Source organism: Dufourea novaeangliae, unplaced genomic scaffold (assembly GCF_001272555.1).
Source record: "Dufourea novaeangliae isolate 0120121106 unplaced genomic scaffold, ASM127255v1 scaffold57, whole genome shotgun sequence".
Lineage (NCBI taxonomy): Eukaryota > Metazoa > Arthropoda > Insecta > Hymenoptera > Halictidae > Dufourea > Dufourea novaeangliae.
Window position 1 is genome coordinate 1,385,492 of NW_015373937.1, and position 27,851 is coordinate 1,413,342.

The window sequence follows — 27,851 nt, forward strand, 5'->3', positions numbered from 1 at the left end:
CTTTTCTTGAACGATGTGACTAGTGTTACGATTGTCAAGGGTGGAATTAACAAAATTGAAAGGTCGTCTTAGTCGAGCTGTTACGGTCGATTTCTCTGACAACGTCCGTTTCTCGTTTATTATATAGTTTTGGATTCGTGTCTTACCAGAACTCGGTAAATCTGCTGCAAGAACTGGAATACTATCTAAATACTTATACCACCCCGAACCCGGTCCACGGTGGACACTCTCACCATCGGGAGGGTGAAAAACGAGGACACGCCAGGATGGAACGAATGGCAGATTGGTTGAACCATCCACGGAAGGGAGCTAATGCACGTCACGTAACGCTTTTCTAAGGTATCGCCGACGTTTCGGTAGCCTGGACGCGGGCCGAAGTTCACGAAAATGGAGCACCTGGATGATTATCAGACCGCGGACCCTGCGAACACCAAGGAAACGTCGAACGTCGACGATGAAGTAAGTCCTCTGAATATACGTATAGAAAAGATTGCTTCTTGTAGTTGCACATAATATTCAGGGGCAGTTTGATTTTTATATACCAATTGTGTGTGGGACCATTAAACACGAAGATTATCTTTTAACATCTAACACATCTGCTGTTACTGGAACACTCATGTATTCTTAACAAAGAATCGGGAAGAGTCAAAATAGTTAGGGTTCCTTTGTCAGGCATGTTAAAAATCAACTGACATAACTAAGTATACCACGAATTCCTTATTATAAACGTCTCGAATCATCGGAAAAATACTGAACGGGCAGTGTAGTTGTTTTTCAAGACCATTTCCATGGAAATTGGCCTTGTTCGTTTCCTGTTATCAGAACAAATCAGAATTATGATTAATTACGATGCGTTATTGTTTTTTTTTTTTTATTGTTCGTTATCGATCGATCAATACGGATGGTGTACGTAAAAAGTATTTTTTACAATGATTCGTTGATCACTGCGATTAAGAGACAGGAGTTTGACATTGTAGGACGGTTTCGATCTCGATGATCTCCTGCCGATTGTCGGCGAGTTCGGTCGATATCAAAAGAAACTTCTTTGGCTGGTGTGTCTTCCGGCGTGTCTTCCGTGTGGATTTTGCGCCTTCAATCAACTGTTCATGGCCGACACGCCACCCCATTGGTGCAAAGTGCCAGGTTTGGAAAGTCTGGATGTATCCCGTCGACGAAGACTCGCGATTCCAACCAGTCAGGTGCAAGGAAATGATTGAAACTCATCATCAATCATGTTCATTATTTTATTAGTTCTATATAGGTAGTCATTCAGAATAAAAATTATCCTCCAAAGTCAACCCTTTATGCTTCTATGCGCTAGGTAGTCTGCAATTTGACGCATTCAACTTGAAGATAGAGTTCTTCTGGTAAAACCCATCCCCTGTATCAGTGCTTGTACTATATCCCGTTTGATGCATCTCACTTGTGTGTTGGACATCGAGAAAACGTTGATTTTCGAAGAATTCCTGTCATATTTCTGCATTTCCGTCCACTATCATTGGTAGAGTATTAAAGCTACTCCAAATAGTGAATTCTGTTTTGATACCGCATTCTAACAATCGATTTCGTAATTAGGACGACAACGAAACGTACAGTCAATGCACACGGTACGACATCAATTGGACAGCGGAAAATATTTCCGTCGAGACGGCACCATTCTCTATGCCAAATACATCATGGCCCGTCGTTCCCTGTGATCACGGTTGGGAGTACGATATGTCGGATATAACATCCTCCATTGTAATTGACGTACGTGTTTCTACTAGTTCCAATCAACCACGTCCTTTGTAATCTGATTATTGATATTTAATTCGAAACGTTACAGTTCGATCTGGTTTGCGATCATGCGATTTATCCAACGATTGGCCTGGTCGCCTTGAACACAGGTGGTCCTATAGGGGTGTATCTGTTCGGTACGCTGAACGACAGGTAATCGACTTCGTTATTTTTCTCTGAATCAAGTATACGTATTGTCTCATAAAATATATTTGTTTCGTTAGAATCGGTAGGAGGCTGTCTTTCTTCACTTGTTTGGCGACTCTGATCACAGGTGGATTTCTAACATCGATATCGAACAGCTTCTGGACATGGGCGGCGACGCGCGTTGTCGTGGGCTTGACTATACCGGCTATTTATCAAATACCATTTATCATATGTAAGAACGATTTAAAACCGTAGTGAAAGGAACACCGGTTTACCAGAACGCGCACGGTTCCTAAAATTCATTTTTAATTTCCCGTAACAGCTCTGGAGCTTGTCGGGCCGAATTATCGGTCGTTCGTCACGGTAATGACTTGCAGCTTTTATACAATGGGTCTGTGTATGCTGGCCGGCGTAACGTACTTGATAAGAGACTGGCGAACGCTAGCCATAACTACGAGCGCTCCGTTTCTCTTATATTCGTTGTATTGGTGGTGAGTGGTTGTCCTCGGCTGGGCCAAGATCCCGGCCAGTTCTCCGGTCATTTACACGACGTTATTCCTTTTAAAAACGTGCAAGATCATTTCAGGTTCCTGCCGGAATCACCAAGGTGGCTGCTGGCGAAAGGTCGCTTGGTCGAAGCGAATGATATCCTCGAGACCCTGGCGAAAGTTAATGGGAAAGAGAAGAGGAGAGATTACGCAACGGGCCCGGCGTTCTCTCTCTCTTCAAAACGCCGAACATGCGTTTGAAGACATGCTTGATCACCTTAAATTGGTAAATCAAAGTTCAAGTGGCCCGATAACGTCGACAAAATCCGATAAAAAGGATACCCGACCATTATTGAGGTGACAGATTGTTGTGACAAACGCACGATGATCGTGTCCGATATCCTTCAGGTGGTAGCAATTAAGATCGAGAATTGTTCTTGAAAACGTTATTGACAGAGCTTCGATGTAATCTGTCGGTTCTTCTTCTTGGTTCAAATTATTCATTAATTAACGGAACGAAATGTTCCGTAGTTTCTTAATGATGTATCATAATGTTTGAACCCGATAATGATATTAATGACATAAACACTTCACGTCACTATAGGTACAACGATTCTGTTTACGTTAAAAGTTAGTTTGTTGCTTGTCATTGCGCGAGACCATCCAAAGTTCAACAGCAGATAAAAACTGTAAAATGATTTAGATAGACTTCGTGTTTTCATAACAAAATTAAATTCATTTCGATACCATCCGAATTATCCATTTTACGATACATAGGTCTCTGAAACACGAAAATCTTTCTGAAAAGTTATGTTGTTTCCTAGGTTTGCCAATAACATGGTGTACGTCGGTTTGTCGTATTACGGGCCGGCATTAGGGAACGAGGAACATCTGAGCTTCTTCTTCTCATCCCTCGCAGAAATTCCCAGCTACATGGCATGTTGGGTCGTGATGGATCGATGGGGTCGACGATGGCCACTTTGTTTGTGCATGGTCGTTGCTGGAGTCTCTTGTATCGCCACCGTTCTTCTCTCATCCGGTACTCTAACTTCACACCTAATTGATCCGATCCTTTGAGCTCGATGACGTGTATCAACTACAGTAAATTCTCGACAAGTATTCGACGGATTCTCGGCACTGAGTCTTCTAACATCTTCCCCATCACTAGGCGTTTAACTGTATGCACAGAGACCCCCAGTGGTGGGGATGACGTTTGAACACTTAGCGCTGGTGAGCCTTTTAACACTCATCGATGATTTACTATATCCTTTCGACTATGTCCGATATCATCCAGACAGAGAACGATTTACGGTTCATAGATAGCATTCACCCCTTGTTATTTAGCGACGTTGAATTAATAGTTAATTAATCGCAACGTTAAACAATCGTAAATATAATTAGACAGCTTCGATCGAGAATTATGAAGTGACAAGTACAGATAATGGTAACTGCCCCAGACAAAAAAAGGCCAACTGTACCCCTTTCATCAAACTGCTGTATGTAGATCTGTGTTTACGTCGAACGGGTATCCAATCGGTATCCACGTAGAAAACTCATCCGCATGATCATCTAATAGCGTGCGACGATTTTAATCGGTGTTTCCCTTTTCAGACGCCGTAGCGGTCACGCTGATTCTATTTCTTTTATCGAAATCCGCGATATCGGCCTCTTTTCTAATTATATATCCATTCGCCGGTGAACTTTACCCCACGCAATTGCGCGGCGTAGCAATCGGTTTCTCGGCGTACATCAGCGGTCTAGGGCTTATCATCATTCCTTTTGTTACATATCTGGTAAGTGATCGTAAATAAAGCTCTTATCGAGGAGGGGACAGAGCGTGACCGCATGGTCATGCTACGTTACCCACTAAGATCGCACTGTCATTTTCGTCATTCCAGGGTAAGGAGAACTTGGTCTTGCCCCTCGTGATACTGGGATGCGTGTCGGTGATTGGTGGACTGTCCGGTCTCCGTTTGCCCGAGACGCTGCATCATCGATTACCGCAAACGGTCGAAGAAGGAGAGCTGTTCGGGAAGGATTGGACTTGTGCCGACTGCTTCCGTTGCGTTCCAATAAAGTATGGAGCCATTAATAGGCGATCTAGAGACAGAATTCGAAATCTTCATTCGCGTTGAGTCAGAGTTGGGCACAATTTTATTCAAATTATTTATACTATCTAAGGGCATCATTCTGAGCTGTAAGTGGTTAATTAGATTAATGGAATTTCCACGTTTAAACGATTCAAAATGACGAAGTACTTTTTCTTATCTTCTATTCGTTATTCGAAACTGTTTATCTGGATAATGAATTTGCCCATCTTCGATTCAAACCCCTCCGTTTTATCTACAATGTCATTCGAGCCTCTTACCCTGAACTTGTCGGAATCAATGGAACTATAAAGTTTACTTATCTATTCCTAGGACCTCCTGTTATAGCAGTGGAACTTTAAACACTTGAGAAACTTCTGTGAAGTCATTCGAATTACAAACTCCAATTACATACTTCGATCGCAGTGTAAACGTTCCAGTCGAATCGTTTAGCTTTCCTACTCGCGTTCAGATAATTGATCATAGAATAATCTATTATCTTCTGTCGATTTTTCCTCCTTCCAGACCCTCGTCCGCCGCAGCCTCCTACGAGGATCTATCGGCCCGGGAGACGGTAGAGATGCACGAGGTACCGGAACCACCGGTTACCGTTCCTCAGAGACTTTTGGAGGAACAACAGAGGCCTAGCGGTGCAAGCGTGCGTCGGTTGGTTCGCCAGTCAAGCGTGATGGACACGCAACGGGACTCCGACGGATCCATTAAAATGACTTACTGGTTTTAGAGTTGAGTCTTCGTGGTTCAAATAAAATTTAAAGAAGGAATCATAGGAGGTTTATTGCCCGAGACACGTTATTTTTCCGCTTATAGGAGTGATCTATGAATTTTTCATCTAACGAATCATTTGGTTATCGAAAGGTTACAAAATTCCGTGTCTCTTAACAAATTGAGTTCATAGATTGAATCCCATTTCGAAGAACCGAATTATTTCATGCCGTGTAGATTGGAAGTTCAAAGAAATTACGCAAACATTTCGTGTACATCTTGCAGTTTATTCCCAGAGTTGGTATACAAAACACGAAGGTTAGGGGGCCGAAAAATAAGAAAGTAGATCGGACCGACGTGTGTGATCGATCGAGCCGCTCGCCGTGTTCCCGATCGAATCTCTGCCCTTATCCTCCTATCCCTCGAGTCGGTTCAGAGTCGAGTGGTTCTGTTGTAGCAGCTGTAAGCAGGAGGATCACTGTACGATTTCGATGCACCGGTCTGCGTCGATTCGCTGGATATTATCCCGGTTTTATTTACCTCTCCAGTAATCGCCGCTTTAGCTCTGGTGGATAGGCTACGTAGATGTAGTGGTCGGGCATGTCCTCGTTGGACACGGGCAGATTCTCATCCCCGGATTCGCATTTTCGCCTTTCGCTCGTTCTACCCTCGCCAGGACCATTCGGATCGTGTAACGATGACGTAGTCGCGTGGTCCCCATCCGGATAGTCGAGATTTCCGGCACCGTCCAGTCTGTCCTCGTCCGCTGAACTGAAAGGACGTTCGGAGTGTAGTTTTGTTATCCCGTGACGTACATTTATGACAGACTAGTATAGTGTCGCGTGTTTCATTAGCTGATCATATATGAGGACAACGGTAACAGTTTTGTTAACGTTTCTTTGTTATGGCCAGAAGCTTTTCAGCCTAACAGTAAGTCTATTTACGAATGATCGTTCAACATCGAAAATATTGTCGGTAAAGTTTTTTTGACACTAGAAAACGAACGAAAAAGCAGAAGGATTTCACAGTGATGGTAGAAATGTGTGTCGTGTTGATTAGCATAATTAAACAATGAACGCGAATCTGACGTGTAATGTTTTTTCGGATTCGTTTCGGACACTTTGACATGCTAATAGAGTAAATAAAAATCAGCATACTTTATTCGAGTGCTGCGAATTAAATCTCTTTTACTATCGTAACTAAGTGACACGTTTCTTCTCGATAACACATATGTATATCTTCTCTTGTGAATTAATGGTGATTTATGGGTCGGGGAGTCGGTTGTGTTTTGGTGTAATATTTGTTTGGAATTTGGAAGCAAACAAGGTCGATGCGTCTTTCTCGCAGCAATTTAACCGTGTTTGTAAATAATAGTGTAATAAATAACCTGTTTTCGGTTATATTTTATGTACCGTATAAAAGGTTTTTTGGAAATATTTTTCATAGAGCACAATTGAATGTAATTTTCAGAGAACATAATGGTAAGAATATTTCTCGAACTACAGTCGCAGATGTTTTGTTTATGTCAGAGACATCAGTGTTTTACGCAACCTGCTAGACTACACTAAACGCGATATGGTTCTTATCGCTGCACTTGAGTAAATAACGAGTGAAATCAAACACTAGAAAATCGTACGACGCATCAAACTGTGTATAACCGAGCAAGTTATAGGGACATATTTTGTAAATATTGTTCTGTTCATACTTTGTGCGCGTTAAGTTAGTTCGTGTGTATTCGTTCCTCCGATCTTAAAACAACAAATTAATGAAAACTGTAATTAAATTCTCAAACAGGATAACAATACGATACATGGTTCTCTTACGAATGAAAACATAATACAGATAGGCTCCCTTCATTTGTTTCTGTTACTTGATAATAGTTTCTCAAGTGAAATTGTTTGATAATTCTGTACAACTGTGCGTGCTACAAGTCGTAGGATTTATATAAGTAGGTAAATATTATGGATTTAACGTACGTACTTGAACAGGACCCAGATGACGTAGTAGCATGCATAAATCGACATGGACAGAACAGCGAAAAAAATAGTGAGCAGGTACCAAGGTGTGTGCCTCTGTTGCCTCTTCGTGTCCTCCCAGTACCTGTCGCAGCTGAGGTACCAGCATATCGCGCGGTTCAGTTCCCCTAGATCGTGGTCAAATCACAGATAAAGTCACATTACATCATCGATCCCTTCGAGTTTATACACTCCTCTATAATTACATACCTTCGATTTCTTGGAAATCTCGTACCGAGAGATTCGTCAAAAGTCCAGCGATGCAATCGCGTACGAGTATCTGTTAATGGTATCAATAAAAAGCGGATAATCGTGAATACCAAGTTAATCGTGTCATTCGTATGTGCGTCTTATTTTATTCTACTCTATTATTCGTTGAGAACGATGATAGCGGTACCTAAATACGATTTTGGAGCTAGATACGTTGAGAATCAGATGTATTGATTACCATTGATAGATAAAAGCAGTTCACTTTCTACAAGGGAGATTCTTAATTACTTCGAATTATTATAATTACTCAATGGTTCAAGCAGTTGTGCGAAAATCGGAGCCTCCAAACGTCGACTGGTACCTGTACATTAATTTCATGCAGACTTTCTTCGAGCTCCATAGAATTCTGTCTTCCATCCGCTATCGGAATTTATTATCACGACGAGAGACCCATCGAGATTTATCGTAAAAAGAGTGTGCCTATTCCAAGACGGTAGATCTCTAGATTATATATGAACAGTCTCATTCCTATGTGTCACAGAATCAACAGAATTTTACCCTTATTATCTCTGTTTGCACGCGACGATTTTATTCCTGTTCGTAGAAGCACGATATAGGCGTCACAAGTTGAACACACAGAAGGAACGATAAACTTCCAAAAGTGTTATCAAACAACAGAATTGGACCGCTTCGAGTCGAGATCCACACAGATGTTGTGAATCATACCCTAGATGGCCAATAATACTCTCAATATTTACTATATCTTTGATGAGATAAATACCATCCCCTGACAATACTATCAATATCAGTACTACTATCATTATCATTGTATAGTAAATCATCGATGAGTGTTCGAAGACACTGACGAAGAGAGGCCCCAGGTGTAACGCCGACTTTTTAATAAAGTTTAACTTTTGTAGCCAACGATATTTGTTTCAGTTCCATATGGCCATTAGTTTACGAAATATTTAATGGGAAGCCTTGGAACACTAATCGATGATTTACTGTATACGCTTCGCTTGACGCATGTGTGCCCCATAAACTCCGGGGTTAATTTTCTCACGTTCTCAACTAACTTCGCATTGCAACTTCAGCTTCTGTAGCTCCTCTGGCTTGCAGTTGGACTTCAGCTTCCTCAGATGCAGTCCCTTGCGCCTTTGCTTCTTGTCCACGGCTGGCAGAGCCGACTCGACCAGGTTCTCCTCGTCGTCCTCGTCCTCCTCTTCATCCTCCTCCTCCTCGTTGTCGCAGGCGTTGCTCTTGTTGTCCGGCCCGGCAATCTCCACGTAATACGCCGTGCCTGGCAACCGATGATTCTCGAGGGCTCCGCTATCCTCACGGTGACAGTAACGCTGTATGTTTCTAACGGCCCCGCCGCCAGACATTGTGCACGATTTCTCCACCGGGTATGACCTCGACAGGCCGCGCAGGTTGCACGGCATCACCGAGGTGGAACGTTGCTCCGTATTTTCTTTCCACACCTGGATGTCCGTGCTGTGATGGCCCGTCTCGTCGTCCACCAGCGAGCTCTCGAAGTCACGATTCCCCAGGACGTCGCATCTCATGATGTCGCAGTAGTCCGCGAGGCACACCGCGTCCTCCGCCTGATCGTAAACATTAATTCTCATCAGTAAGTGGTCGATTCAATTATTTTCGAGGAATATGTAAAATTCTAGCAGTTCTTTAATCATTGTCAATAATACACGAAGAAGTCGTTATGTCACATGCATGTGACAAGGTCCCCTACTGGGTTTCGAATAAATGGGAATGATAGTTTTTACTTATATGTATTATATATGTATGTCTAGTGTTGTGCCTTTTCGGCCACTTTTGATGTGTACATCGCGAAGTTTAAGTCTAGTGTAGATTTCCTTTCGTTTTTTCTGTCAGTGTAAATCAGTCTAGCACTTCAGCCCATAAAACTGTCTGTGTCTGAAGAATAAGTAGTATAAGCAGACGATTAGTCAGAATTGGAAATTCCTTTCGCTGGAAGCACTGGGTGTAGCGTTTGAATCTTTTGAAACTGTTCGTACATCTTGGTCAGTTGGCAAAGTTACGCGAACAAGTACAGTTTTTCCTCAAAAGACAATCAGTTTTCTAGAAATTATAATTACCCCGGTAACACCTTGAACGGTCTCAATCTTTATATCTCATTATTCAATAACACCATATGGTTTCGTTGAACACTTGTTGTATGGTAGAAGACTCACCGTATTAACGTTACTCTTGTGTCTGTTATCGAAGTGGGCATCCAGGTGTTTCTCCGCATAGAAGGACTTGCCGCAAAGTCCGCAAGTCCATTGTGACGGTCTGTGCTGGTGTTTCGCTCTCTGTTGCGGCCGAAATATGTCTCGACTCTCGTGAAACGGGCACTCCAACGGCAGCTCTACCTGATACTTCTTCAGAATGGGCATCCATCTCTGAAATCTCGACAGAGTTGAGGGAATTGCTTCGCCAATCGCGCGTTCCAGTAATCGCTTCTCGATTGAAAACACTAAGAAGCTACTAAAGTCCGCCAGGCAGTGCACCGATTCAACTATATTCGTCGCTAGTCACGCAATTCTACCAGGTAAATAAATAGGGAATATCTTTACCTTTTGGACTATCCTCCTCACCACGGACGCTCGATCGCGGGGGCATGATATTTTAAAGACGCTGGGTCCTGGCCAGGGGATTACGGACAAGAGTAACACTATCAAAACCTATGGAACGTAAAACAGCACGTTCACACAATGGTCTTATTTGTTTGTCGTTTTGCGTAGGAATATATAGATCGGTGACGTTCGTTTTATATGGAAAAAAAAAAACAAAAAAATGAGTAATGTAGCAGGGTTTATCGAAAGTAAATCGAGCGTGAACGGTCTTGTAAAACTGCGTCGTCGTTTGGACTCGGTACAATCTATTGTCCTACATTCGCGTGACGTCTTTCGGTCGAGAAATCGAATATTCCGCCAGCGATCACTCGGGGAGAATCGTGCGTTCCGGCGGGGCAATATGTTAACGTTACAACGATGACACACGGATGAACGGAATTAAATAACGAAATATATTCACGCACACTGATTCTTTTAGTCATCGTTCCGCAGCTCTCACGGGGGGCTCCCTGATAAATCGATCGTTCGACGTCGGTCCGATCTCGACGGGGCGACGAAAAAATTGATTCGTAATGACGCAATCCCGATGACGTGACGAAAGATGACCATTCTGGCACATCGATGCAACGAAAACCAACCCCCGTCAACACCGTTCCCCGTTAATTACCTCGAGGTGAAAGGGTTGGGTCTTCATTCATAGCCCAGTTTCTCCTCGGGAGAGCGCACTGCCGCGACCGGACTGGCACTCGGCTAGAAATTGCCAACTTTCTTCGACGAAAATCCGCTTGACTCTATTCACGGTCAACTGGGGACGTACCGGGGGTTGCGGCGTGGACGAACTATAGGGATGAACGTCGACATGGCGTCGTCGTTACCCTCGATTCAGGGATGAACCGTCGAGGGGCGCTGGATGGTATGCATAAATAAATTTATCAATAGAAGTTCTTCTTTTTGTGGTATATTGTTACTCATACAGAGCCGACATTTACATTCCGATTATAAAATAATGGAAAAAAGGGATAAAGTTTGACGTAGCCTTCGTTGTCTATTTCTCTTTCAAAACACTATAAATGTTTTGATGGATATTTCTCTTTAACAAATATCTATTTCGGTTCTATCTATATAATACCGATTTTAATTACAGAATCACAATACAGTTGAAATTTCGATTCGGTGTTTACTATTCAAATGAAATGGTTGTCTAGAGTTGTCAGACGTTTTCCATTAGACTGTGGAATTTGTCTTTGAATTAGTACCCAAATACTATTGAATGTTCGAACGATCATATTCATAAATTCGTGCCCTTGGTGATAAACAGCGGTTCATAACAAGTTACTTGTAAAATCGTTCCCATTTTTCCAAAACAATGGATTTTTACGATGAATATTAATCAAGGAACGTATATGTCCGGTGTTTTGATTCAAGTACACGATTAAACAACGCGCCGATTTAATGCGGAATTTTTTAAAATGCGAATTTTCCGACACGACGTTACGGTCCTGGCCGCGCGCCGGAGGACATCGGAGTCGGCGTCAATGACGGCGCGCCGACGCAGCGACGTCTCGGCAATATGCCGGGCGCAAACGTCGCGAGTTAAATGCGTAACCGCGATCGCAAACGGGAAGGAAGAAACATAATTTTCATCGATATACGGTCACGTAGTATAGTGCATCGAGACATTGCAAAGACAATAAACAGTCGAAAAACCAATTGTTTGGCCATTCTTTTAACTTTGTTTCAAATATTCCAGAAAACGACTACAAACGTTTTCGTTTGTAAATGTTTCTATTATCACAAGAATACATATCTTCGTTAAATACTGGATAAAATAAAATCAAAAATTTAAATAACTAGATTGCCATAACCTTGACACGAAATCGAATATTACATATATGTAATGCTCGGAATCCAGTAGTACCTAGTTTGGACGAGTGACGGAAGTGTTATCGCTTTTCCAAGGAATGTCTGTATCTCTTGTAAGAATTTTCTAATTGGGAAAATGTTGCAGTCTCCATTTCGTGTGCTTGTTGCGTTTCGAATATTGACTGTTGGCTGCATCGAACGCGTGACGCGCTTTAATCGGGGCTCTTTTACCATAGCGATTTTCATAAATAAATATCGGAGACGGTCAACTGGTCGAGGTCCAATATTGCTGGGGTGTATCGTCTACCGACGCACGATAACACGGATACCACGCGACGGAAATTTCGTCGACGGATGGCAAGAGGGCCGGCATTTCCGCAGGTGACCCCGATAATCGTCCGGAATGATTCTTAATTCCTCCCGACGAATGACAATTTTGCCGGAATAATCATTTTGTTTTGTTTTTTTTCTTCATGATTCGCGAGTCGAAGCAAACAGCGTATCGATTATGTAATCGGAGAATCGAAATCTCCGCGATTCAATTACATAACTTGCAGTCGTGCACGATAAACCGTTTTGAAGCTGCAACGAGCGGTGCACGAGCGATACTCGAGGAAATCAGTCTGATTGCTCCATTAAAATAAAATTTTGATACGTCGTAGGTTCGTCGACGGATTTTCTTGCGATACTTTAATCTTGAATGGATGGCTCCATGTTTCAATTGATTTAGTATATTTTTTCTAAATAGACGAATAATAATTAGACTATGATTGCGTAATGGGGTACCATTATATGTATACCATTGTTGATATAACTGCTGTGACATTCAAAAAGATTCGTGTAACTTTTTTCTCGTAATTTCTTATGTTAATAATGTTGGAAAAAAAAAGATAGCATTTTTTCCGGACCACTGCACTGGTTTCCCCTCTTAGTATAGATCATCTACACTGATCATTTTGATTGCTTAACTGATAATCGAGCGGAATCCATCGAAGTCATTGATAACTTCGTGTGTAGGAGAAAGGCGGGTAGTCTCGGACATTTCAGTATTTTCATTATTAAACCATAGCCAACGAAGCTACTCACTGTTTACCCTGTCTAACCCTGATCTACTTAAAAAAAACACGACGCGAGGGTTACATGTAATTCGAAGGTGAAATCCTTCACATTCTCATAGAGTATATTCGATTTTTCGTATCGGAGATGGGCAAACTCAATATTAAATTTGTTTATTTATTTATTTATTGATATACGGGTATATAACCCTTTAGTATACAATCTAGTTATAATAATATCCGGACAAAGAGTTTCGAATAACGGAAAAATCATAAAAAGAAAGAAAATTCTAATTTTTATAATTAAATTATATTTTTCCAGGATGAATAGACGCTTGGCGAACTTATTACTGTCTTTTATCCTACAGTTTTATCTAATCATACCTAAAAATTCACAAAACCAAGAACAACCTATCGTACAGAGCAACGTGCGATAGGCTCGTCCCGCGGACGGTCACGATTGCACCGATCGCACGGCGGGTGATGTTTTCGCGAAAAGCCATACTCTCCCCGCTTTAGGTTTTCATCCGCAGGGTGGGACGTAGGGGATGGGGGAGAGAAGTGGAGGGCGATTGCGGTGCTTCATTCGCATGCAGCGGCTCCGCGCGCGCGGAGTTCGTTGTACACGAATAGCCTTCCTCGGGAATGTAAAATCCTTTCTTTCCGAGCACCTTGTACACACACGTCTCTCCTCGCGAGCATCCGCGAGTACGGTATGAGAGAGAGAAAGAGTGAGAGAGTTAGAGAGGGGGGTGGAGGCGGTATCTACAGGCTAGTAGAAGTTAAGTGGTTCGCCGGAGAATCCCGTAGTCTGTCAGTGAAAACAGACACGCGAGCCACGTTCGTCAGCCCAACACACGGTGTTCCATCGCCAGTGTCCGTGATCGGTATACCCCGTGTACTACGATCGAGAGAATTCGTCCGGTGTTGCGTCGAACGAAATCGAAGGTCGAGCGGTCCCTTAAGCTCGCGGGATCAACCGAGATCGAGTTGCGTAGTGTTATCGTTTTGTTTTCTGGAAAACACGAAACGTTTTCGCGCCGTAAAATCCTTCCGTTTCCTCGCCTGGGGGAACGATAGGTGCCCAAATCGATCTTCGTGGGCCCGCTCTTGCATCACGGGGGAACCAGCCGATCTCCTACAGGGTAAATTTTCTCTCTGTTCGTTATATCGAATCGTTTCCATCGAGTTCGACCGGTCCCAGTTCAGCGTCCGGTTCCTGTACCCGGGGTCCCATGTACGCGACGGTGTGTGCAACAGGTTATTCATGAGGCGAACGATCGATCGGGGAAGAATGAAATCCTACCACTTTCATACGGGGTTCCACTTGCATCTCGTTTGGATATGCATAGCTTGACACGGGGAAGAAAAGTATAGTTTTACGATGGTGAAGCTCGTCGTCTTTGATGAACGATGGGGAATTAACGCGTTTGATGTGTCGTCGGTTGATCGCAAAACTAGTACCAGATTTGTCCTGTTCGTGGTGTTAGTTTGAATTTTATATACCCGTGAAACTACAATGGACGGTGTAGATTACAAATGCACGGCCTGAACGATTGAATGTTTCTTTTATCGCGAGGATCTATATCACGCGGATAGGTAAGGATATCAAGCACGACTGCTTTATTAATTATTAGTACTTTGTTTCTTCGGTTTAAGAGTCCTGTTGGGTTTAAACTAGAGTACAGAACGTACGTCAAGGTAATATGTCATAGTTATTATTTTCCACTTTTCCGGCATATGTATACTACTTCTCGATAGATCATACATCACAGCACTCAAGATAGATGTCGCTTCTGTACGAGCATTATACGCAACTATTTTTAATGCTTAGGCCTGCTTCTCTAATGACACATCCCGAGAACAGCGAACACGTTAATTATTTTCATTACCATTAATCGTTAGATCCAAGTCTGACAACCCGTCAGTCATGCTTATACACCATTACATTGCAGTTTGTTAAAATCATCTCTCTGTCTTTCAATAGTAATACCAAATCACTAAAAGACCTGACACTCTCATCAAAACAAATTACCGGGACAACAGTAGACAATCACTCGTCTTGTACATTGTTCTACAAGGACAGACACAAGTGACTTGTGTTTTCCTTCGAGAAACTCGAAGATAAACAAGTTCAGCGAGGGCCTATTTGAATTGAAATTCCATTTCATTCAAGTTAAATTATTGTAAACGATTGGTCAAAAATGATCTCTTCGAAACCGAGCCCTCCGAATACGTTAATCTCTTCGGTTTATCGAGCACTCTGCCGTCTGACACACGACGGCAGATACTCCTCGGATCGGGTTTTTATCTCCGACGAATGGAACGTATGGGTGTTTCCGATTCTTTCGACGCGCTCGTTGTCATCTCTCCCCGAACGTTATTGCAGTTGCAATCGAGGTTCGCAGTATTCATCACAGCTCTTACATCCGGCTGTATTGTTTGTTTCGCGATACCAAGCTGACTGATAGCGTTCGCAGCCGAGAGAACAGAATGTCTCGAGCGCAACACACGGGACCTTCTGCTGGCTGGTCCGTGAGTGTCGGCGTACTGCCGGCGAACGTTCGTGTGGAAAACGGGTCGTTTGCAGGGGGGAAGGTTATTTAAAGCCGTGGCATGATTACGCGACTTCGTGCGGCCGGTGGCTCGAGTGCGCGCACGAATTTCCACAATGTCACAGATTATACGATTGCCGATCAATTTATGCGTACGGGATGTTTGTTATCGTTGCAGTTCAGACTTTACGACTGGGCGACGTCGTTCGAACGGTATCGAATTGATATTAACACCTTTCACGGTATGTCGAACAGAAAGAAGTGATTAATTCATAATAATACTAATAATAATAATATTTATTTATAAATGGGTTACGAGCCCTTTGGTAAATTGTACAGGTATATGGAAGTCTAGAAGACAAACAAAAAATTTAGATGTACAATAATGCGTAAAAATATTCCAGTGTTTATATAAACTTGTAGAAACAATACAGATAGTTTAACAAAATTTAAAAAAAGTTCTATGGGACTATATAAAAAATTACAAAAAGAGACAATTTACAGAAAGACGATATGTATCATGATTGTTACAAATTATGCATTAAAAGTGGTGTTACGAAAATTCATAATATTGACTTTCAACGGATTTTGTTAGTAAATTTTCATGCTGAATTCTCCCGAGGTTGGTACCGTAAGTTGAGGTAACTTGGTCTCAATTCAGAAATTGATCATTTTCGATTCTGCAGCTTTGCAAACTGTTACATTAATTCCATTACTACGTGAAAATGTTAGTTACATAAAAAGAACTGCAAAATCGAAAATGATAGTTTTCTGGCTTCAAAACAATGTTATCCTTGTGACTGACTCAAAATAACCCCCACCTACAGTACACACATCGGTAATTACAGATGCCACGTTTGTACGTGTTCCGGCGATGGGCAATATCTAATCACTTTGTAAATTCGTACACGCCGTCTTAGTAGCCGACGATAGATAAGAACGTTCAACGTACATGTTTGTTTTGTCGTCGCACAATCGAAGAAATTGTGAGAATGGCAGTTCCAATGACCGAGTCATCGATCATTTTGCACCAGCTTGTACGTCTATGAAACTGACAGCGTAGATAATCATGAACGACGCAGTTGTCTGCACCGGAACTACATGCATATGCTCATAAATATTTTATTGCGTAACTAACTATCGTTGATTCTTTGATAAGCATTGTATCGACTTAAATATGAACGACGCTCCCCCCCCCCCCCCCCTCATTACGACATTTGCCCTTATCGATAACATATCCTCGTAGTCACGTTCGCGCGAAGACATCACGCCCATTGAGGTGTGTCGAGAGCACGCAGCAGCTGGCGATTGTACTTTGTACCCGTTTATTCGTCATGTTCGGTTGATTCGTCGACGATTATTGTTTTTAAATTCCACGCGGAGAAGCGAGTTGCGTCGACTAGCGACCGTTCCGGGCACGCTTTCCTCCTCACCATCGCGCGCCAGAGCCCCGTTTCATCTGCCTCGATCCGATAGAGCTTGTTACGGGCATGATCGCTTTCTGACGCGGAACCGTCGCCCTTGGCATCGTTGTTTGCACTGTAATCGGATCAAAATCGACTGGCCTCTCGAGGACACTTCCTTCGACGTTTAACCTCTCCCTGCCCCACGCTGTTTCATTTGGCGACATCCTCTATTCATGGTTTGTAGTTTAACTATCAACACAAATATTCAGGGCTTTTAGTGGATGTTCGATTTTTCAGCTTACCTGAATTTAGGATAGCAAGTTCTTGTACCAGATTCGATAGGAAGAATAAAATTTCTTGGGGAAATGCGTCCCAATTATGTATGTATATGTCCAGAAAGAAGTCTGCATATCCATTAATCCCCGGATCGGTATTGATCGTTACTTGTTAGTGTCGTTATTTTGAAAGAAGTTAGCGATGAGTAGATTGTGGATATTTATTCAAACTTACCATTATCATGAATACGGAAAAAGCAAAATTGCACAGAATTTTGTTCTTCTATACTGTTATATTGTACTGGAATCTGTATTTTGCTACGTTCTGGCAGGCCGGGAACGTTATAAATGCACAAATATCCGCAGTCTAACGATGACAGTTGAATTATCGGGTTTTAGTATAATAATAATAGAAAATAAGTAATTTATCACATTCATTGGGGTCAAGCTCCACGAACAGTTCAGTTTAGCGAGGTAGTCCGAAGAGGATAGCCTCTATTTGTGACATTCAGCGGTTGCGATCATTTAATCGCTCAAAAGCCACTTACTTGTCTGCGCATAACATAATAGGCTACTGATATGTACATCTAAATCGACTGTAGCAAAAACTCCATCTGAATAATTCTGAAAGATTTCATTACTAATGAAACTGGTTTCGCGTCCGATGTTAATTACCTTTTTTCTTAACTGCGATGGTACAGTGTAGGTGAAAATTTCCATGCAACAGTTTTCAATCATTCTTCTGTAGATAAATTCACAGGTGTCTGAGAAGCATATCATCCAATAATTATCATCGCTCTCATTTGAAGACTGACGATTTATCATTTCCTATCGGTTTTTATCACTAGACGTACAGGAACTTACAAAAAATGATTTGTCGCGATTAGTTCATCTCATTTGTGTGTTTCACGACAGAGCCCTTGGAAATAAGATTTTCCAGGCGTGACGTATAAGTCACACTGGACGTTAAAGGGATAAGGGAATATCCCACGTTTCTTCTCGTTGATCGATTTCGAAAATTCTCGTCTCGTGAACACCCTGTAGATTCCCCAAGTGCATTTGCTCTGCCGTTTCCCGTGAGTTATCGAGAAACGTTTTTCCTTCTCATCGTTGTCGGCCGGTTGGCCTACATTCCTCCCGTGTATCCCACCCGCGCCCAGTTACCCGGCGCGGCTAGAAAGTCGCTTTCACACGGACTAATTTCCCGTCGTTCGACGTTTTTCTTTTTTTTCTTCTTTAGCCGACGAATTTGATGAATTGTTGAGACGACCGACCGGAAGAGGCGAAAGGTATCTCGTCCAGCAGAAATAAACACAGGAATGACCAGCGTCAGGCAAGTACTCCGATGCGCGAGAAGAAGGCTCGGCCAGCTGACGTCGGAGAGTGGGACGAAACATTTGAACCGGTCCGTGAGATGCGCGTCTACTCAGGCCCAGCACGAGATGGTCGACAACGGAAATGGGAAAAAGATTTTCACGTCGCCGTACGGCGAGTACACGCCCAGCGAGATGTTCGTACACGAGTACGTCTGGAAGAACGTGGAAAATCACGGGAACCTTACGGCCCTGGTGCGTGAAAGTCATTTTGCCCTCCCTCGTTTCGATCGGAGAAATCGATCAAAGGAAAAATTACCTCGCGTGAAAAATCAAATAATGTTAAACGTAACGATAAGCTGTCTTTCGTTTAGATTGTACCATACGAAATGGTTCTTTTGATTCGTAATTGGAATGGTAATTATTCGGGAAACGATGTGTACCTCTTCTTTAGAATGACTTAACTTTCTAGTAATACAGGGTATCCCATCTAACAATTCGTCTTGATCTCAACTATCACGCCATGATAATAAAAATATGTAGTTCCACATAAAAAAAAACATGGATGCCCTTGAAATTTCGAAAATTATGACCTTGTGAATTTTTCTCGCTGATCACAGTATTTGGCCCTCCGAATCAAATAATATTTTCTTGTCACGTTTTTTTTCTATCGTGAAAAATAAGTGAGATATTTAAGGTGCTCACCTTAGGTGGCACATCCTGTATAGTGAGGTAGAAAATTATAGCTCTGATGCTGCCGTTATGACTTTTATACTTATAAGGAGAGGTCCCTATTAAAAGAAGAAACATTTTCTATGCGACAATCTAATAGGTGTTTGTCAACGGTAATTTTTCCTGTTGATTTCCCGTCTAGCCTTCATGACGAAGGAAAATTCTGAGCGTGTTATTATTCCAATGTAATCAATGAGGCCGTTTTAGGTATGCTCGGTGACCGGAAGGAAGTACACGTACAGCCAGGCAAGGGACGCCGCTAATTATATCGGCAGAAGTTTGCTGAACATTGGCCTGAGAAAGGGAGACACTGTTGCCTTAATAGCGCCGAATTATCCTGAATCGGTTCTAGCGTTTCTCGGTATCTTGGAGGCCGAATTAATCGTTACCACTGTCAATCCATTTTACACACCTTGTGAGTTAATTGGCGATCGTCGAAGCCACTTATTACAATTCAGGTTCAATGTATAATTGTAACTTAATAGCTATTCCATTTATAATGACAAACAAAAAAATAAGTATCCCACTTAAATGAAAAAAGTAAGCAGGCGTAATAGGTGGTGTATCGCTAATTATTCTCGTAGAGCAAAATTTCGCAGAAAGAAAAGAAACGATTTCAGAATCGTGTGAAGTTGATTGTATTCATATGAGAATAGTTTGTCGTAAATCGTAGACTGTTAAATTGATTGCCTAAGGAGAGAGTAATGTGAGCATTTTACGATCTTGTTACGCATTGAGATTTATGCGAATTGATTTACGCCGTTTTTTCTCATTTCTTATGTAACATTTGCACATGCTAGTAGCACCTTGAAGCTGCTCTTAACATTGTCGAACGGTTTCATGTCATACAGATGAAATTTCGAGGCAACTGAAAAGTTCCGGGGCAGCGGCGATCATTGCGGTGACAGAAATCGCGGGTAATGCACTCGAAGCTGCGAAGGGCAATCTACCGCCAGGAGCATCCGTCATTGTCATCGATGATGGCACTGGTTCTAGTCCCGAGGGCACTATACCGTTCATGGTGAGACTGATGATTGATCAGAGAGATAATATTATTCCCACGAATCAGCTCATTAGTCAATCTTTGACGGTTGATTTAATTCTCAAGAAGTCGAATAATTCACTTTTTTGTTGAGAAAGTGAAAAAATGAAGAATAAATGTAATATAGTTTACAATGTTTACATAAACCATGACATAACACATCTCGGTTATCTGATTGGTAGAACCAATTTGTCCATTCAAAGAGTGTTTTTTTTTCCACCGAATCAAGGTTAATAGAAATGTCATTCTTGCAGGATCTTATTACACGTGGCAAGTCACTGCCACCCATAAAACACGGTGCGGTGTCTGTCAACGACGTGGCGGTATTGCCTTATTCCAGCGGAACGACAGGCATGCCAAAAGGTGTAATGCTAACGCATAAAAACTTGGTCTCCAATATGGAGATGACCGAGATGACGGTCGACGAAAGAATGTGGAAAACCAGTTCAGGTAAGGGCGCTGTCTCGAATCTTCGAATAGAAAAATTGCCCTTTATACATGTATATCCGAAACTTATGACTACGTCGTTTTCTAGCGACCTTCCAGGAAGTGATGCCGTTAATTCTACCATTCTTCCATATTTTTGGTATGAACGGCCTCACGCTGCCGCGTCTTGCCCGTGGCACGCAAATAATCACCGTACCGAAATTCGTTCCGGAACAGTTCATTCAACTTTTAGCGAACCACAAGGTGAGCCTTCGCTTCGAGCTTATGAATTATTTCGGTCTATAGAAGCTATGGGAAAGCGGGAACGTAACTTCCATGCCACATCTTTCTTATTTCACCTGACACAAGTGTGTATAAAGTAGTTGTACAGGAATGTTTGTGAAAGCTTATAATCTCACAGATAGTAACAAAAACTTGTGAAAAATATTCTCCTGAACAGAGTGCAATACCCTAGCTGAATCCATTTAATGTAATTCCTCACCGTGCAGAATTGTTTTTGATCTGCTGATCTAGATCTATTTAAAAGACCGTCAGGTTTCATAAGGATTATTATAGTCTATTCAATTATGGTCGATAGTATTATTATTTAGACATTTTCTTGCAGATGACTGGTATGTACTTAGTCCCACCATTACTCTTATTCTTCAACGCCTCTCCGTTCGTGAAGAAGGAACATTTGGAGAACATGCATCACGCTGTCATTGGCGCGGCGCCGATGGCGAAGGACGACTTCAGGAGGTTCTACGATAAGTTTCAGTTGAACCAGGACAACATGAAATTCTGTCAAGGTGAAGATCGAATCCTTGTTTGTTCCACGAAATATCGTTCGATTCTTCGAGTCTCGATAAACGTTCGATACGCTTTAACTTTCCAGGATATGGTTTGACGGAGACGTCGCCGGTCTGTTGCTTCGAGGTGTCCGGAACGAAGCCGGGAAGCATCGGAAAAACTATACCCGGATGCGAGGTGCGGGTGGTCGATCCGACTACCAATAAAGATGTCGCCAGACCAGGCGAGACTGGTGAAATATGGATCAAGGGGCCTCACGTTATGAAAGGATACTATAACAACGAGGCCGCCACGCAGAGTATGATCGTCGAAGATGGCTGGCTGAAAACGGGAGACATCGGTCACTACGACGAAGAGTACGATTTCTATATCACGGACAGACTGAAGGAATTAATCAAAGTTAAAGGGTTCCAGGTGAGTGGCTGTATTATTAAGAATTGAATTTATTCGTGATTCTCAAATAAGTGATCTCCTTCTAATAAATATACTCGAATATTTCCGAAACTGTTGACTTTGTTGAAGCAAACAATAGGAACCTAGAATTTTTTAACAACTGATCTTCCTCGAAACGAAACTTTTTTACAGGTTGCACCAGCAGAACTGGAGGCGTTGTTAAGAAGTCACCCGGGCGTAGTTGAAGCGGGTGTGGTCGGCGTTCCAGACGCAAGATGTGGTGAAGTACCAAAAGCTTTCATTGTACCGAAGAAAGGCTCAAATCCAACCGTTGAAAGCATCCAGAACTTCGTGAAAGGAAAAGTGTCGGATTATAAAGAGCTCAAAGGTAATATCACTTTTCGTTATCGATTAATTTTCCCTTTACTTAATCTCCGTTTCAAGCACCTTTCGATTCTACCGAAGAACGCAAGAACTATCGAACGGTATTTCACCGAGATCTAATCGAATTTGCGCGACACGTCGATTGACAAACGCTTCATCGTTGCAGGAGGAGTGTCGTTCGTGGACAGTATCCCGAAAAACGCCAGCGGGAAGATCCTTCGAACAAAATTAAAGGAACTGTGCAAATAACGAACGTCCCTCGTAGTTTTTTCAACAACAGGAATATACTCATGTGACATCTCGACGAACAGTACGCACGGAATGAGATCGACGTGTCGATTAGAGTCCGGTGGTGTTCGCGTACGGGCACGTTATTTCGCTAAGAAAAATCCGAAGGACGCGATAAGAATTACGTAACTGTTAATTACGACACCGATGAGGACGTGTCGATATGATTTCTTTGTTCAAGTCGATCGAGGAATTGATATCCTGCCCACCAGGACGTCAATGATCGGAGTTGTTTCACGAAAATAGGAGGTACAAAATGTAATCCACAAGAATTACGCCAAAAAAAAAAAAAAAATAGAAAAGTAATAACTTAATAATCCCGCAAGAATGTGTTTCTGGGATACCACGTTTCTGGCACGGTGGGCAATAGTCTTTAATATGGATTAGTATAATGTCTGTTTCTTTATGTGTACCGGTGCTATCTCTAACAATGCAATTAGTTTATAAGGAGACGCTCGTTCTTTTTTGGACGACACCAACGATGTGCAATTTTTATAGGTCGTTTGTACAGTTACAGTTACCAAGTACTTTAAGAAATAAATCTTTTATAATTACGCTACTGCCAGTCCCCCGCCGATAGTCCCCTCGCACTCGAAACATTACGTCCAGTATCTCTTATCGGTCCTTCCATTTCCCAGGATTACATTCCGTCACCACTGTTTTTTTCGTTCTTTTGTTCCCGTCATCGTTCGTATCGCAAAGTAGAAATTATGCTCGACATTCCCAGTCTGGCCGGGTCGTTTATTGGACTGCCACGTGTTTCGCCGAACGAGGCCGTCGGTTGTTTCTCTTTTCGCCACGGTTTTCCCTTCACTAGATTTTCCTCTCGGACCCGTAGCCCTGTAACCCTTCGTTGAATACGAGCGAAAGAACAATGACGCCAGTCCGTGGATGTTACGACTTTATGGTGGACATAAACGAGGCTTCGCGATGGGCAGCTCTCTCGACGGTCCTTTCTTCGAATCGGTTGAATGATACAGATAAATTGTACTGTTTTCAGGGAAATGTCAGGAGGTTAGAGGCAGTGGACGCAGGAATTGTGAAACTGAATGTCTTGTAGTTAATTTGGCAGTTACTCTCAAGGTGAATAAGGTTGCAATGAAATATTTCCGAAACAGTTCACGATTGGCACCGGGAGCTGAGTGATCTTGAATATTAATAGAATACAGTCGAAGAGCTTCTAAGAATGCCTTGTTTCGCCACTAATTCGAGTCGCTCAGTCTATAAATCCGAATCAGTATTGAAATTTACTGTAACTGAAGGAATTCCATTTTGTAGGTCTCAATGTAACACACTTTCATAGTTATTATTCGCAAGCTGGATCAATATTTTCCGGTATCTGTCACTAGGAGCTAAAATATTGGCAACATCCTCGAAAGGGTAGCTTTTAGGGAAGTCGGTATTAATCGTCGGGATGCGTGTTCCTCGCACAATCTACGATCTAATCAACCTTCGAATAACTTCATTTCATCGTGCACGGGGTGAAATGGAGCTCGAACGAGGGACTTCCACGATCTCGATCTTTCACGTGCCTCGACGACGCGCTCTCTCACCCCCGTCCGTCTATTCTACTATAATCACGAAGGCGTTCCAGCGTCTTGACGGCAACCGAAAACGTTCAAATTGAGTTTCCCTACGGGGGTTACGTTCAACATCTAATCTCCGCGTCGTAGACGTCTATTTGTAATAGTGTCTCTATTTTCCTTCGAGCTTCACCTCGCGATATTCAAATAGTCGACACAGGTCGAGGAGAGGTGGAATCGACGCGTTGGAACAGGGGAACAAATCTCTCTATAGACGGGCTTTTCATCCCTTACCTGCGTCTACTAACGCGTCTGTCTCGGTTCATCATTCAAAGTGGGTAAATCACAGACGCGTATTTATTCGTGTTGTCGGCGCATTAATGCAATCACGAGGTAAATAATTGAAGGGGCTAGAAGGAGGGATTGTTCGTTGGATAGTAACCAAGGGAAGTGCTTTTGAGACTACACATTTTTAAGCAATTTCTAGTTATACTTGTATCATTCATTTGTTATCAATTTTTCCTTATTTTAATTCGCATTTTTAACCTAATATGTTCACACAGAAATGACAGCTTTCCCGAAACAAACGTGTGAATCACTGTATACTAACTTTCGAGTGAAACTGTTAAGAACTATTCTTGTGAACTGTGCTGTAGCTTCAAATTTAATATCTTTTTGAATCCTTTAAAGAAGACTTAAATCACGTCACACTTAAGGGTTTATGTAACACATGCATTCAGACACAACGCTCGCGCGTCCGTTATCGGACAAGATAAAAACGGTGCGACGGTGGTCCCAGTCGGAAATGGTCGCAAACAAAGCAATCGATTCGGAATGAAATCAAACAAACGCGCGAGACGTTCCGGCCATTCAGCTCGCGTCACCTTTGTCTCGGTGTTTCTTTCCGGCGGACGAAAACGGGTGACGGAAGATGAAAAATAGGACCCGGTGAGGTCGTAGCCAGCGTTCCACTCGTTTTTTTTTTAGTACTCTATTTCTCAGGCAAGGCTTCTTCTTCTTTTTTTTCCTTTTTTGTTCTCTCGACACTCTCTCGCGGCACGGAGACACGCTCTACTAACGATGGACGATCTCGTTTCGCGTGTCGGCCCGGTGCAAACCTCTCTTGTCACTTTGTATTCGGTGCGACGGATCTTTTGACTTTTCACTGTCGATTAGAAATTGCGAGGATACTATAGATAATTGTGTAAGTGCAGCAGCAATTAGAAGAGAAATACCTTGCAGACTTCGAACTTAACTTTTTCTGTTGAATAGTCCTGTAAGGGATAATTGTGAAAATGTAGCTGCGATTACGAGAGAATTACCTTGGGGACTTTGAACTTAACTTTCTTTGTGGAATTATTCTGCAGCTAGATAGAAGAAATTTAAACAACTTATTATGTCCTGTAAAATTTAGTATTTCATTAGAAAGCAAGGGGCTATACTGTCAATATCGATTTGATACTAATCAGATTTTTATTTTCAGGTACACTTGGATTCTGTGTCGGATAAAGGCCCCCCTTTAGCTGCAACCAAACACCGGCACAAAGAGACCCCCATTCCAGCCACGAGTTTTAGTCGAGTCAGATCCCCGATACGGCGTTCCAGAGGAATTTCTTTTAAGTGTTCTCCAATACCAGGATTGAATTCATCGCGCTGGGGGCTGGCTCAAAGGAGCAATAGCAATGATGGATCTTCGAGAACAAGTGTCCTCGTTTGTGGCGGGAACCACGGCTCCTTTCTTTCAGTAATCCGCGGAGCAATGTCGGAGACGAAACACACACACAAAAAAAAAAGAAAAAAAAAAGGAAGTAGAAGGTAACGACGCTCGTGAGATGCAGCTGGGATTCGCATATGGAACGCGACGACGGAAAAACGTCTCTGCTGATGTTTTATTTGCGAGAGGAAGCATGGGCAGATGTTAGCCGCGTCGGGACGTGACACACGCGTCTTTTTAATAGTAAGTATTCAACGTTGTTCTTTTCCATTTCACGACCAGTTCTTAACCATGTCACCGTTTCTATTCAAAGGGACAAACTTAATAGTTGCTTTTACAAATTAGTCTACAGCAATGTATATTTGTATAAATATCCTTGGTACAATTAATAATTTACCTTCAATTGTTTCAGTATTATTTAGGTGTACCAATGAATAAGCCATTACTGTTTTTTAACTTCAGATTACTAAAGCGTCCTGTGACTTACGTTGTTACTAAACATTCGTTCCAATATATTTTCCCGCTTTCGTACCTGATAAAAGTGGCTTGGCGAACTGCTGAAGAACAATCGGGAACATTCCTGAGAGAGTATGTATGTTTTATTTTCTCGAAAATGAATATTGGACATTGTAAAAAATAGTGAATCACGTTTTGGTACAGCTAGTATATTCCGTCAAAAGATGACAGTGATCGACAGTGATGACCGGAAGTTGTTTCCTCCAGCTGATGACTGAGTTATCAAAGCAACTCGGGCTTCTTCGACCGCAAAAAACCAACAATTACTGGCTGTAAAATACGGCCCTGGCAACAAAAAACCGAAGAAAATAGAAAAGTGCCGCGACATATGAGTCAGTCCCGAGCCCTTGGAAGATTGTCGAAAAATGTGCAAGGGGCCCTGGCCACCGGAACGAAGCCTGTGAAAAGGGACGATGGGGAGCGGGAGGTGGACGAAAGGGTGGAATTGAATTCGCCGGCAGGTACGTTGTAGCACGGTCGCTATTATTAATTTACGGGGATCAAAGGCGGTGTCACGCGAGGCTAATTAGTCCCGTGCGACGTGACGGCAAACGCGGCCTCGCTGCGTTTCGAATGGTCGAATGTGTTCTGAAAGACTCGGTGAAAATCCAATTACGATATGGACGCGAACGACTTTTAATGATTTTCGAGTACCTACTATCCTTGCCGTGGCTTGTTAACGTGGCACTTTGATAATCATCCGGTAGGTTTCTGTGGATCGAGTGAGTTAATCACGACATCGTGCTTTCGCGTGGAAAGCTTGTCCAAATTTATAATCAAACTCGACCGTTTGGTTCTGATAAATAACGTTCAAACGTTGAATCAGACCACGAACTTGTCATTACAGGGTGACAAGGAATAAATGCTAATTAACTAAAGCTACAACCATAACTAAAAAATACAATAGAATTTGTATTCTCTATTTCGATTACGATCGGTAATTATTTTCGAATGTGATTTAAATGATCGATACATTAATTAAAATTCGACTGTAAAGATTTTTATCGGCTTCAGAGTGTTTCCACATCGGTGGGACAATCAATGTCTATCGGAGTGACAGTGAGTGAAAGAACCGGAATTCTGTTCCTACGTGTAAGCCTCTCAGGTCCCTTGTTTTTCAAACCCTGCCAGCCTCAGCGATCGTGCCGGAAATTACAGTGGCCCTCGATTTTCTTCCATCTCCGGTCGAGCTGTGGCTAGTCCCACAGCGTGTGCTCGCCTTCGGGTGGCCGTGGATTAAACCACGGGCTGCACAATCGAAGTGAACGATAACGAGAGACGATCGACGTGTTTCCACGGCGAAACTCGTTCCCCGAGCTTTCTCGCCCGCTCATTTTATTTCCCTCGGCGTCTTTACAGACAGGTAACGTGATTTCATTTTGGATTAACGAACGGTCCTCCTCTATTTGTCAGTTAATGCAGCATCTGTCGCGGGTGAAAGTTTTTTACGATTCGACCCAATATATCCCACGCATTTCTCCTCTTTATAAAACAGCCGCCATCCTCTAACTTCAGT

At 42.5% G+C, this 27,851-nt stretch overlaps 4 protein-coding genes across 9 annotated transcripts in view; 3 read left to right on the forward strand and 1 right to left on the reverse strand.

The window, feature by feature from the left end:
* Window positions 1-387: 387 nt before the first annotated feature.
* On the forward strand, window positions 388-5,273 carry LOC107185416 (organic cation transporter protein). The gene is given in 12 exon segments (XM_015573084.1): window positions 388-459; window positions 978-1,199; window positions 1,576-1,749; window positions 1,826-1,929; window positions 2,001-2,155; window positions 2,246-2,414; window positions 2,510-2,604; window positions 2,607-2,697; window positions 3,236-3,450; window positions 4,023-4,204; window positions 4,310-4,488; window positions 5,024-5,273. Coding segments are annotated over 12 exon segments (1,875 nt in total). The 3' UTR covers window positions 5,241-5,273.
* Window positions 5,274-5,494: 221 nt separating this feature from the next.
* Window positions 5,495-10,865, reverse strand: LOC107185449. 3 transcript variants are annotated; one of them, XM_015573127.1, is made up of 8 exons: window positions 10,708-10,865; window positions 10,041-10,148; window positions 9,657-9,866; window positions 8,523-9,050; window positions 7,447-7,516; window positions 7,202-7,364; window positions 5,762-5,992; window positions 5,495-5,681 (listed from the first exon to the last, which is right to left on the reverse strand). In XM_015573127.1, the coding sequence occupies exons 1-8, from the start codon at window positions 10,732-10,734 to the stop codon at window positions 5,654-5,656; spliced, it is 1,365 nt and encodes a 454-aa protein (XP_015428613.1). In that variant the 5' UTR covers window positions 10,735-10,865; the 3' UTR covers window positions 5,495-5,653. The 3 variants fall into 3 exon arrangements, with proteins under 3 accessions (XP_015428613.1, XP_015428611.1, XP_015428612.1); XM_015573125.1 differs by having other exon boundaries at window positions 5,495-5,699; XM_015573126.1 differs by lacking the exon at window positions 10,708-10,865 and adding an exon at window positions 10,505-10,673 and having other exon boundaries at window positions 5,495-5,699.
* LOC107185448 (4-coumarate--CoA ligase 2-like) lies at window positions 5,986-26,776 on the forward strand. Of its 4 annotated transcripts, XM_015573124.1 has the most exons (12): window positions 5,986-6,151; window positions 18,435-18,762; window positions 19,447-19,654; window positions 20,091-20,260; window positions 20,536-20,731; window positions 20,817-20,971; window positions 21,333-21,516; window positions 21,603-21,931; window positions 22,103-22,298; window positions 25,589-26,062; window positions 26,282-26,407; window positions 26,480-26,776. In XM_015573124.1, exons 2-10 carry the CDS (start codon window positions 18,514-18,516, stop codon window positions 25,612-25,614), a joined length of 1,713 nt encoding a protein of 570 aa, XP_015428610.1. In that variant the 5' UTR covers window positions 5,986-6,151; window positions 18,435-18,513; the 3' UTR covers window positions 25,615-26,062; window positions 26,282-26,407; window positions 26,480-26,776. The 4 variants fall into 4 exon arrangements, with proteins under 4 accessions (XP_015428610.1, XP_015428607.1, XP_015428609.1 ...); XM_015573121.1 differs by lacking the exons at window positions 25,589-26,062; window positions 26,282-26,407; window positions 26,480-26,776 and adding an exon at window positions 22,461-23,138; XM_015573123.1 differs by lacking the exons at window positions 25,589-26,062; window positions 26,282-26,407; window positions 26,480-26,776 and adding an exon at window positions 22,461-23,138 and having other exon boundaries at window positions 5,986-6,097.
* The window catches only part of LOC107185450, a 123,038-nt gene continuing 121,954 nt past the window's right edge, over window positions 26,768-27,851 (forward strand). The window contains exon 1 of the mRNA XM_015573129.1: window positions 26,768-26,796. The gene's annotated coding sequence lies outside the window, so the exon portion shown is untranslated. The remainder of the gene's footprint in view (window positions 26,797-27,851) is intronic.